General features: G+C 41.8%; 1 protein-coding gene across 2 annotated transcripts in view; it reads left to right on the top strand.

The window, feature by feature from the left end:
• The window catches only part of LOC120515804, an 85,395-nt gene extending 82,732 nt beyond the window's left edge, over positions 1–2,663 (top strand). For both annotated transcript variants that reach the window (XM_039737120.1, XM_039737121.1), the window contains exons 19-20: positions 1,534–1,612; positions 1,908–2,663. In XM_039737120.1, coding sequence (XP_039593054.1) covers positions 1,534–1,612; positions 1,908–2,164 — 336 coding nt within the window. In that variant the 3' untranslated portion in view covers positions 2,165–2,663. The remainder of the gene's footprint in view (positions 1–1,533; positions 1,613–1,907) is intronic.
• The last annotated feature ends 10,242 nt before the right edge of the window (positions 2,664–12,905 follow it).

The raw sequence follows: 12,905 nt of genomic DNA on the forward strand, positions 1-12,905 counted from the left end.
AAAATGCATTTTTAAATAAACTACGTAGGACTATAAATTTAACCAACAATAGAAATGTACATTTGTAAAAGAAAACACAAGAAGATTAGGATTGCAGTTAGTCCTGTGGCTGGATTACAACTAGCATTATAACCAAATGTCAGCAAGTTGACAGCAGCCAGGATCATTACAGCCATAAATCGAGGAGAAAATCAGAGGGTTAGAACTCCTGAACATTGTGGGTGTTTGTTTTTAAGAAATTCTTTCCACTTTTGTCCTGGAGCAGCACTGTTCGCAAGGTGTTATTACAGCTGCAGTTCTTTAAAGGCACAATTTTCCACCCCTCATCCATAGTTTGTGACTCCAGGAAGGAAAAAAAATTGGAAAAGTAATGAATGGGTAGATGAATAGAATTTTGTTATTACTTTCATTTCAAAAGAACACTTATTTTACTGCTGTTAACCATCAGTCCTTAATCATAAGATTGGGTGACAATATTAAATAGCACTAATAAAATTAAGATTGATTCATTGAATGGCTCTTTCATTTATTGGTAAATTTACATGGTACATCTGGAATGTTCTGTTTTAAATTTACTGTAATTCTATGAGATGATGCTAACTTAAGCAATTATGTTTAAAATAATGGATGATTGTTAAATACTGGGGTACAAATTATGAGAATTTATTTTAGGACCCTACTTTAAGTTACAAAAGATCACTGTTTATTGACAGGTAATTAATTTTGAGTAATAATGTAACCCACTTAGGTTATATAGATTTGGTATTTTTAGAACATACATTATTTCCAATATCCTTTCTTGTCATGAACATACGGTATGTCAGAGATGCTCAGTGCATGTTTTCTGATTTCAAAACTTTTGCCGCCTCAAAGTGCACATTTTCAGTACATTTTAAAGCCTTTTGTTTTATGCTTGGATTCATGCACTTTAGAAACCATTTTTAACTGCAGAAACAGGCATGGTATTTTTTTAAATGTATTTTAAAAATGTTTCACGTTAGAATAGTTTCCAAGTGGCAAATTAATGTATACATACCATCACTGTGAAAAAATAAAATAGGCTTAAAAATACTTATCCTTGATGCTTTGGTTTCCTCTCACAGTCCAAAGACATGCAGGTTAGTTGCGTTGGCGATTGTAAATTGTCCCTAGCGTGTGCTTGGTGTGTGTGTGTCCTGTGGTGGGCTGGTGCCCTACCCGGGGTTTGTTTCCTGCCTTGCGCCCTGTGTTGGCGCAAGCAGACCCCCGTGACCCTGTAGTTAGGATATGGCGGGTTGGATAATTGATGGATGGATGGATACTTATCCTTTTAAGTTACTTAACAATTTTATGTATTGCCAAATGAATGGTCAGTTTAGCACTGTTGCTGTGAACCATTTTAAACCTCCACATTAAATGTTTAAAATGAACTACTTAATTTGTCAACTCACACATTTCAAGCAGGTTGTTCTCACTGCTATGTTGTTATATATAAAGTTCATGAAATGTTTATTTCATATTTTAGTGGGTTTTTTTGCCTAAATGTTTTTCCAGTTTGAATCCAGAACATGTGAAACTTCCAGTTCAAGAAGTTATGTCCGAGTCCGGTTGGGTCCAGAACCTCCAAAGACAGGTAAGCAGTAGTTTAGCGTAAAATCCCTTTGCTGAGAATGCAAGATGTCTGTTTCTAAACTGGAGATGGCTGAGAGTCTGTTAAGCTCATGGAGGTTAATGACTGTAGTACAGGATAAGAAATGTCTAAAGCAAAAAGACTTTGAATGGCAGCATTTAATGTTACATGTAGTGTTTTGTTTTTCCACAAAATTAACAATGAGCTGTAAATTTAGCAGAGATCACTGGAGGAAACTGAATGTAAAATAAATCCCATTACTGAATTTAAAATTAATCATTTCTGATTCCCTTCACAGGTGGCAATGAACAGACTAGGACTATACCTTGGTATTCTGAGCGAATTCCCTACACTCACAGTTTTTCGTATTCTTCAAGCTCTGCAATTTCACCTGCTGAATGTTCAGAGACATCTCGTAGCATGGACTCCGCAAGCCCTCTCAGTAAATCCGCCGTCAAATGGGAAAGTTCATTAAAGCTCACCGGAGATCATACTTCCAACATTTCACTGGGAAGTGCATCAGCGTCAAGCTCCTGGCCACATGGATTTAATTAACTTGATATGTGGGATTCTTTTGTATCTTCCTCTATTCTGTATAAACAGAATTCTACTGTGTCGAGCGCAAAAGTACCAACATATTACAGACATAACTTGGCCTAAATTTGTAATGTCACTACAGGGAGGGAAAAAGGTTAATTGAATTTGAACACTGATTACTCGAAACTTTGTAAAATAGATTTAATGATTATTAAAGAATAGTTTTCTTTGTTCATATAGGATATCTTTATATGTTTATTATACAACAGGCTTTAGCAGGAGCCAACATTGAGAATCTGCAAACTATATTAAAACATGACTGTGTGAGCAAAATAAGTTGAGGTGACAATTGAAAATAGCTATATTAGGCATGCATCGATACTGATACTGGTATTGGGTTTTGGTCTGATACAATGCTCATGTACTTTTACTTGTGAAAATGCACCAATACCTATAACTGATACTATTAACATGCAAATGTGATTGTGTGAACATTAAAGAGTAAAAAAAAAAAAAACACAAAATGTCTGTGGTTTCTGCAATCTGTGCTGTGCAACCTAAGTGTCAAGAGGAGTTTTGAAAACAAGTTTATTACACACAAGTCACCTAATTAAACATCTGAAAAGTAAACCTAAGAATGAGTACAGTGAAACTGCCTTTGGGGGCATGCAGCATCAACCGACGTTGCAGCAGCCTATTGCAAAGAGAGAAAAACCGTCAAAGGATAATCCATGGGCAGAGAAAAATAACAGAAGCTCTTGCCAAGTATATTGTTGTTGATGATCATCCACTGTCGGTTGTTGATAACATGCAATTTTGGTACCTTTTTAAATATGTTGGAACACAGGCAGAACATTGCAAGTTGTATTAACTTCACAGAGGTCATTTTACCAAGGATACAAAAGTATGTAAAAAAAAAAAAAGCCTGTCTCCAGCTTACTGCACAACATAACATTTGTGCTCTTTACCACTGACACTTGGAGCAGTGGTGTTTGTCCAATGTCTATCAATAGCTTAAATGCACAATGGATAGATGACAATTTTGTTGTCCAGTGGGGTTATGCTACATGCAGAGCAGTTTTAATGTACCCATACAGATCAAGCAATAACAGATGCATTTCAGGAAATGCTTGGCACTTTGGCCAAAAAGTTATGTGCAGGTTGTGGTCCACCATGATGCCAAAACTATGATGAAAGGCATTAATGATTCTGGAGTCCCAAGCATTTCCACTGTTGCTCATACACTCCAGTTGGCAGTGGCAGTAGCGGTTTTTACACACCGTAGTGTTCCCGATGCTGTAACAGTTGGGCGTAAAATAGGAAATTTTAAGCAGTCGTCCTTAGCACACTCCCGCTTAGCATCACCACTCTAATCAATCCAAGGTGTGGCCATTTAGTAGGCTATGTAATGCACTTCAGTTAAAACCTGCACGTCTGACTTGTCACTGTTTGATTTTCTAGGTGACATACAAAAACCAAAAATGAACTTTACTATTGAAATTACACTTTTTTTTTCATATATTTTAATTTGGAAATATTTCATTACCATTTAAACGTTTTGTCATTTTAGTGTTTCAGACATGATTTATAGACAATGAATAGTGTGTTTCTGTGCAAAACACAGCATATGATACATCTGTTTTGTTATAGAACACGACAGAATAGAATCCATGCTGTGCTTCATCACTGCTTCATAATTTGAACCATTGCTGGTGTTTTGCTATTTAGTGTAACATTGCAAACAAGCACTGAATTTAAAACTTACATGTTAGTTTTATTATTATGTGTGTCTGCAATATTGACGACTCTGCAGTCAATCTGATTATTTCACTGGAGGAATGCGGTTTTTAATTTTGTCCAAGAAAGATCCCATTATAATTTTCCATATACTTGCTGTACTCATCATCACGTGTGTGTGTGTGTGTATCCATCCATTCATTATCCAACCCACTATATCCTAACTACAGGGTCATGGGGGGTCTGCTGAAGCCAATCCAGCCAATAAAAATAATATAATAATCTTGTCACACACGTGCGAATAGGAAGCAGCTGAATGGCTTACGGAGTAATGTTTACACATCCACCCAGGGGCGACGGGGTGCACTGACTCTTTTTCTAAGTCTCCTGCAGACCTTCCCCAGGAAATCCCACCAGGAGCTGGTGCCTCAGCTAGGAGCATGTCACTTCCGGTCCCGGCCCGAGGATGACACCACTTCCCCCAGACTGCCTATAAAGGCTCACTCCCCTCCTCTGGATTTCAGTTCTGTTTTGGACTCAATTTCGTAAACTACTTTTTGTCTTGCAACTTTTTAATTTTGCATCCAGGAACATGTTATACAGGTGGCTGCCCCAAACCTTTACCATGTCTGGAGTCTCACTGTGTCACAGTGACGTAGCCATCAGTATGCTGTCCCAGAAGAAACCGGGACAGGACCCAAAAGCATACTAGATAGGAAAGTACTGGGGCCAAGTTTCTGGATGGGGAGTGTGTTGGGGGGGGGGGGGGGGTCAGGAAAGACTCGGTACAGGCTCTGTTCCAAACGCACAAACCCGGGCTTAAGTCTTACCAAAAGGAGACTGTGGAAGGAACCCACAGACATGGGCTGTTTTCTGTGGAGGAAACGAAAAGGGCTTATTATGTTCTCTCGGACAAGAGAGTTAAGCCGCCCATCGGGACCAAAGTCCCCGGTAAAGATGGACTTTCTCCGAGCCATCAGGTAAAGGTGATAAAATACTGAGAATTCGATCCAGAAGGCTTGATCACTGAGCAGGCTATGACTCTCTGGGAACAGGTGGCTCTGTGGCTACGGCCGTTTGAACTGACCACCTTCCAGATCGTGCAGCAGGTTGCCCGCTTCCTGCTGCTACAACGTTTGCCCCAGAACATTTTCCAGCCAGCCTGGGGATTATGTCCCACACAAGTCTCTGTCTCCCCCACATAAACTGGAGCCTGTTCTGAAGTACCCAGGCCGCTTGACGTGCAACCTGCCCGGAAGCGAGGTGGAATACAGGTTGTTGCGGGGAGATGGTTTGTGTGCCCTTAGCAACCCCCTGACGGCTTTATATACCGGAGAGGTGCTCATTAATGGTTATAAAGTCACGGCATTTTTGACTCCGGCAGTTGTCCATCGTTGCTCATCAATATGTTTCACCGCGACAGCTGACTAAACAAAAGACCAGTCTGAGTTGCATACACGGAGAAGTCCATGTATATAAATCCGCCCGGTGTTGCATCTGTCTGGGAGGAACGCTAAAAATATTCCCAGTGGCAGTCCTTCCCAACCCACCTGGGACTGATCTGACAATAAATGTTGCAGACTATTGAGTACTCCCGGCCAGCAGTTGAGCCTTGCGATAGATGAGGATGACTCATCTCAACCAGCCGGAGTGAGATGGAGGGCCAAGAGGGGTATGCGAAAACTCCCAGCCTGTCGTGGGTGGCTACATTATCTGCCCGCGTCCTTACAGATTGGGAGGAATCCCTGCCCCTTGAGGTCAGACCAGATTCCCTCTCTGAGCTGCAGTTTCAATTTAAAGCGACGCTGGCTTCTTTCAAGAGAGAACAATGGAATGACGACTCTCTGAAACACGCGAAGAATGCAGTAGTTCTAGTCAATGGCTAACAAACTCATCTGCCCATGCCATAGGGACCTCACTTTGTGATAGAAAATGACCTATTATATCGGGTCGTGGAACAGGGGGAGGACCAGAAATTGCTGTTAATTCCACGAACCTACTGGCGGCAGGTCTCTGAGTTGGCGCATGCCCACGTCCTGTGAGGCCATTTACGCTCTGAAAAGACTATACAGCAAATCAAGCTCCAATTTTTTTGGCCAGGAATCAATGAGGAGGTTCGATGTTTTTCATTTCCTGTCCAGAGTGTCAACTATGGCAAATTCACAGGTGGGACCATGCTCCTCTCATTCCCCTTCCCCTGATTGAAGTTCCCTTTGAAAGAATCTGGGTCGATATCGTAGGACCCCTAGAGCCCTCAGCCTGAGGACATTAATATATATTAGTCCTCGTGGATTATGCGATCTGATACCCAGAATCCGCTCCTTTGCGCTTGGCTACATCTAAACCAATTGCACGTCAACTAGTAGGGGTCTTGGCACAAGTGGCATCCCTAAAGAAGTCCTAACAGAGCAAGGGACTCCTTTTACCTCAGAAACGTTCAAGGAAACTGCCAAGTTACTGAAAATAAAGCACTTAAGACCCGCGGTGTGCCATCCTCAAACAGACGGTTTTGTAGGGATGTTCAATCAGACACTCAAGCAGATGCTTCGCTAGGTGGTCAGCGAGGATGGGAGGAATTGTGATCAACTCCTCCCCCTCATTCTCTTTGCCAATCGGGAAGTCCCACAAGCCTCTACGGGTTTTTCTCCATTTTAATTATTATACAGACGACAGCCTGTATATTGGATATTTTAAAGGAAGGCTGGGAAGGAGAGGCTCTTCCCTTAACAAACATACTAGAATATATTGCACAGGTATGCGATAGATCTGGAAAAATTAGGCCAATTCTAAAAAGTCATATGGAGGAAGTAGAACAGGCCCGCCTTTATGACCGCGGCACAACCCTCTAAGAATTTCATCCGGGGGATCGCGTCATGGTTTGGTTCCCACCTCTTACTCCAAATAGCTCGCCCATTGGCAAGGTACTAAGGAAATTAGGGAGAGGAAAGGGCTGGTCAATTATTTGGTGAAACAACCCAATCGTCGACCAAGCGAGCGGGTTCATCATTTGAATTTGCTAAAACCATGGAAGGAGAGGGATCCCGATCCCCCCTCTGGTCAGCCCCGCTCTCTGTTTGCTCATTTCGGTGAGGAATTATCTGCCAGACAGAGACAGGAGCTGGAATCAGCTATCCGGTCCATCCCAGAGATGGTGAATGAAAAACCTGGTCGGATCTCTCTGGTTGCGCATGGCATATTGACTGAGCCGGGTGTTGTCTGAGAGTGGCCCTATGGACTCCCGGAGGCAGAGAAAGATGAGGTGGAACTGGAAATAAAGCGAATGCTGGAACTAGGAGTGATAGAGGAAAACTTTACTCCCTGGTCCAGCCTCATCATCTTTGTTAGTAAGCCCGACGGCAGTTGAAGGTTTTGCAATGACTTCCGTTGACTTAACCAGGTATCCCAGTTCGATTCTTATCCCATGCCAAGCATGGACTATCTCCTCGAGAGGCTGGGTCAAGCAAAATACTTGATCACACTTGACATGATGAAAGGGTACTGGCAGATTCCTTTAACAGAGTCCGTGAAGGTCAAGACCGTGTTTAGCACCCCTAGCGCACACTGGCATTATCGTGTCCTACCATTCGGGTTACACGGGGCTCCTGCAACCTTCCAGTGTCTGGTGGACAGAGTGCTCCTCCCCCATAACGCGTATAGTGCTGTCTACCTGGATGACGCCGTCATCTATTCCAGTACGTGAAAGGAACATGTACAACAGATCACAGTGGTATTACAGACACTAGGAGAGACCAGGCTTCAGATCAATCCCGAGAAATGTGTCTTCGGACTGAGAGAGAGGCTAGGTATTTGGGCTACCTGGTGGGCCGGGGTACTGTGAAACCACAGTGTTCAAAACTCAATGCCATTCTGAAATGGTCCCATCTGCAAACCAAGCGACAAGTCCAATCATTTCTCGGTGTAGCCGGGTACTACCGCCAGTTCGTACCTCGGTTCTCCAAGAGAGCAGCACCCTTGACTGATTTATCGAAGAAAACAGCTCCCAACAATGTGATATGGTATGGGCTGAGGGGGGAAGGGGGCCTTGTCGCACACGTGCGAATAGGAGGCAGCTGAAGGGCTTAGAGAATAATGTTTACACATCCACCCAGGGGGCAGTGGGGTGCACTGACTCTCTTTGCAAGTCTCCTGCAGACCTTTCCCGAGAAATCCCGCCAGGAGCCAATGCCTCAGCTCAGAGCACGTCACTTCCAGTCCCGGCCCCGAGAGCGACATCACTTCCAGTCCCAGCTCCGAGGACGACATCACTTCACCCAGACTCCCTATAAAGCCTCACTGACCTCCTCTAGATTTCAGTTCAGGTCTGTTTTTGGACTTTTAGTCTTATTGTTCTTTAATTTTGCAGCCAGGAACATATTATACTGGTGGCTTCCTTTACCATGTCTGGAGTCTCAGTGTGTCACTATATATATATAAATACTCAGCAAAAAAAGAAACGTCCCTTTTCCAGGACTGTGTATTTCGACAATAATGCTTTAAAAATCCAAATAACTTTACAGATCTTCATTGTAAAGGGTTTAAACAATGTTTTCCATGCATGTTCAATTAACCATAATCAATTAATTAACATGCACCTGTGGAATGGTCGTTAAGACCTTAACAGCTTACAGAAAGTAGGCATTTAAGGTCACAGTTCTAAAAACGCAGGACACTAAAGAGACTTGTCTACCGACTGTGAAAAACACCCAAAGAAAGATGCCCAGGGTCCCTGCTCATCTGCGTGAACGTGCATTAGGCATGCTGCAGGGAGGCATGAGGACTGCTGATGTGGCTAGGGCAATAAATTGCCATGTCCGCACTGTGAGATGCCTAAGACAGCGCTACAGGGAAACAAAAAGGACAGCTGATCATCCTCGCAGTGGAAGAGCCCGGATCTCAATCCCATTGAGCACGTCTGGGACCTGTTGGATCGCAGGGTGAGGGCTAGGGCCATTCCCCCCAGAAATGTCCAGGAACTTGCAGGTGCCTTGGTGGAAGAGTGGGGTAACATCTCACAGCAAGAACTGACAAATCTGGTCCAGTCCATGAGGAGGAGATGCACTGCAGTACTTCAAGCAGCTGGTGGCCACACCACATACTGACTGGTACTTTTGATTTTGAGCCTCCCTTCATTCAGGGACACATTGTGAAACATTTTTAGTTTATGTCTTATGGTGTTGAAAGTAAAAACAGTTGAAAGTCAGAGGACGTTTCTTTTTGCTGAGTATATATATATATATATATATATATATATATATATATATATATATATATATATACACACTTTCCGGTGACAGTCTGACAATGGAGAACTTTTTAGCGTGCCAAGCTCAGATCTCATAGACGGTGAGTTTTAACTCAAGTTTTAAAGTAAGCCCTTTTGGAAGAGGATTATAGTTTGAATTTAATCAGCCTTTAGTAATGTTATATCTGTAGGAAATAATATTGCACTCACAAAAGGAGAAAGATGAAGACATGGTTAAAGTAATAAACTTTAACAGGTTCCTTGGGTCCTTTTACTAAGGTCGTTGCCGAGTACACGTTACACCATATTTGTATTACAATATACTTTCTACTACTAGCTCCCCAATACCCATAATTCCTTATTACTATGGAACCCCTCAATAGTAATGCATTCAACAGCTGCAGTCCTGCTGATGTTTTGTTTTAGTTTAGACAGTTTAGTTTTATTTTACATGCCTGTGTCTTTTATGCTGCACAAGTTTGAGGATTATTATTATTAATAACTATGTTGTAAATTCCATCTCCCCATTTATTCCAAGTCAGCTCCCATGAAAACAAAATTGAAACTACAAACCCACAACTAAAGAAACTAGAGAAACATACAGAAGCCAAGTATGGTTCAAACTGGGATTTGGTAAGACCAGACAATAAAACAGTATAATCAGAACATTGTATTGAGTCCAAGTGTTCAGAAACCACCCGCAAAATGTTGCTGCCCTAAGCAATCACCTGGTTCACCTAAATGGTAGAGCCATCCCTAATTACGCCAGCAAACAAATAGGCTATGCAACTACAAGTAAAGTTTTACTCCATGAAATATCTAAATTAGAGGCTTTGACTGCTTCAGGAAAATTTCCAAACACAAAGAATTTGGAGTAATTTTCAAATGTGCAATGCTTAACGTTCCACACGCCTTCTAGTTCTAGACCAGCAGTTATAGGATGGAAGTTAAAATTAGGAGTTAGTATAGTTTTTTCTATATGGTGTTCTACAAGGCTCTATCCTGTGTCCGCTGCTCTTTTCAATCTACATGCTTCTGTTAGGTCAGATTATCTCGGGGCATAACGTGAACTACCACAGTTATGCTGATGACATGCAACTGTATTTATCAATAGCACCTGATGACCCTGACTCTGTTGTTTCACTAACACAATGTCTTACTTGTGTTACTGAGTGGATGAGTAGTAATTTTCTCAAGCTAAATAAAGGAAAAACTGAAATTTTTGTGATTGGCAGTAATGAATATAATGAGGTTATTAGAAATAAACTTGATGCATTAGGATTAAAAGTCAAGATGGAGGTAAAGAATTTAGGGTTAACTGTTGACTGTAACTTGAATTTAAAATTGCATATTAATCAGATCACTAGGACAGCATTTTTTCACTTAAGAAACATAGTAAATGTTAGACCTCTTATATCATTTAAAGATGCTGAGAAATTAGTTCACGCTTTTGTTCTCAGTTGACTAGATTACTGTAACGCACTCCTCTCAGGACCTCCAAAATCTGTACTAACCCCTACTTTGTCTTCTGTTCTTTTTCCGGTTTTCTGTGATAGCGACCTGCGCCACCACCACCTAATTAAAGCACCTTACATTGATAGATTAAAGGCCAGAAGTCCACGTGGCCGTCATCATCAAGTCCTTCCATGAGAACCCTGAATACAATGAGGACTGATCATTTACAGCAGGCATGTCAAACTCACTACCATTGGTGGGCCGCTTCGACTGCCATACGTGCGTCAGCGGGCCACACTGTAACACATACTATTATACTATTATACAAAGTTACTGTAGCTTTCTTTCCAATACTGGAAACTTTAAAAAATGTAACACTTAAAGTTTAAAGAAAAGCAATTTATTTCCATACACTCTCTGTACAACAGCATACAATTAGACTTAGCTACGTCCTTATATTATTATATTATATTCATTGCTTATATAGGTGTCTTACAGTGTGAGATTTATTTCTTTTGTCCCGACACTTTGCATCTCTTGTTAGCAACCAGTTTGTCAATATCAGGCTTAAAATCTTGTGCAGCTGCAACTTTTATGAGGGATGAAAGGTGCTCAACAGTAAGTCTTGAGCAATGTGGGGTTTTGGTAGCTTTCATTAACGAAAACAATTTCTCACAAGCGTGAGTGCTTCTTCCGAACATAGACAGTAATGCCAATGCCAACTTACGGATCTGCATATACGAGGGTGGCAGGTAAGCATACAAGCCTGGCACACCAACTTCGTATTTTGCCTTCAGAATAGAATCTGACTGCAGTTCAATCAGTTCCATTTCGATACTCTCAGGCGCATTCTCAGCGTTGTAAGAGTATGGTGACGTAAACAGCGCAAAGTCCTGTTCGTGTGCACTGAAATCACGAAACGCTCACTGAATTCATTGCTCAGTAATTCAAGTTGGAAAACAAATCCTCCAAAAATAAAATTTTACTTTACTAATCTTACTTCAAAGTTTATATTGTAAAATAAGCCAATATGCAAAAAGCCCCCTGACCTACACTAATTTTACAAACTCAAAATCACAAAAATATGTTAATAAACAACTCACCAACTTCTCACGTCCACTTCAGATCTTCAGCTGTAGTCTGCACTAACTGTTCGTTACAATACTAGCACAAAATTACATAAACACTAGCAAAAAATGTGAAAATATGCGAGCTACTACTACTCGTGATGGTCAGTTCTGCCCAGTGGCCAGTCTCAGCAGCCCAGCCAGTAGTGTAACCTAGCAGGGGGCAGCTCTAGGCTCATGGCGGCCCTGGGCAGAGAAAGAATCGGTGGCCCCTTCACCCGCCAATGACAATATGGTATCTTATGCACAGCAGATAGCCACGTCCGTTGCAGAAACTGCATAGCCGCCTCGTGCTCATGACACGCTTATATATGCGCGTGTTCGTAACTTGAAAACCAAGTGGCAGCCCATGATATTCTCATTACGGCAGAACGTTATAAGACTGCTCTGACTCTAGCGACATTAAGCGTACTAATTAACAAGCAACACAATGTTTTTCGGCCACATTGCCATCAGCTGTGTCGTTATTTTCTGTTTCTGTTTTATATTCAATATATATTGGCGTGGCAGCCCTGTGCAGGTGTACAGTTTGCACATGCCTAAGGCCGACCCTGCTGCCCGCTGCTGCAGCTTAGCACTTCAGTTGTGACGTTGTGGATCATTAACTTTAGTCAAGGCTCGTGGCTATACTAGCAGATGACGTTTCCGGTACCGTAATGCCTTGGGAAAACGTGCTTTTGTCAGAAGGTAGAAGTAAGAAAAGTCAGTAAGTATCGCCGAAGATGCAGAATGATTCAATCACAAATGATAGTAATCATACAACCATACAGATTTCTGTTGCGGGCCGCATGTGGCCCGGGGGCCAAGTGTTTGACATGCCTGATTTACTGTATGTTAGGTAGGATGCCTAGAGGGGGCTGGGCGGTCTCATGGCCTGGAACACCTGCAGATTTTATTTTTTCTCCAGCCGTCTGGAGTTTTTTTTGTTTTTTCTGTCCTCCCTGGCCAACGGACCTTACTTTTATTCTGTGTTAATTAGTGTTCTCTGATTTTAATTCTTACTTTGTCTCTTTTCACTTTCTTCATCATGTAAAGCACTTTGAGCTACATTATTTGTATGAAAATGTGCTATATAAATAAATGTTGATGTTGTTGTAGTTAGAGTGTAGGATAAATGGTTAAGGTTAGGGATCAGTTTTGATAAGGTTAGGTAGGGTTGGTGTGGTTAGCGTGTGATTACCTATAAAGGTTTATCACC

The sequence above is a fragment of the Polypterus senegalus genome, chromosome 15 (assembly GCF_016835505.1).
Source record: "Polypterus senegalus isolate Bchr_013 chromosome 15, ASM1683550v1, whole genome shotgun sequence".
Lineage (NCBI taxonomy): Eukaryota > Metazoa > Chordata > Cladistia > Polypteriformes > Polypteridae > Polypterus > Polypterus senegalus.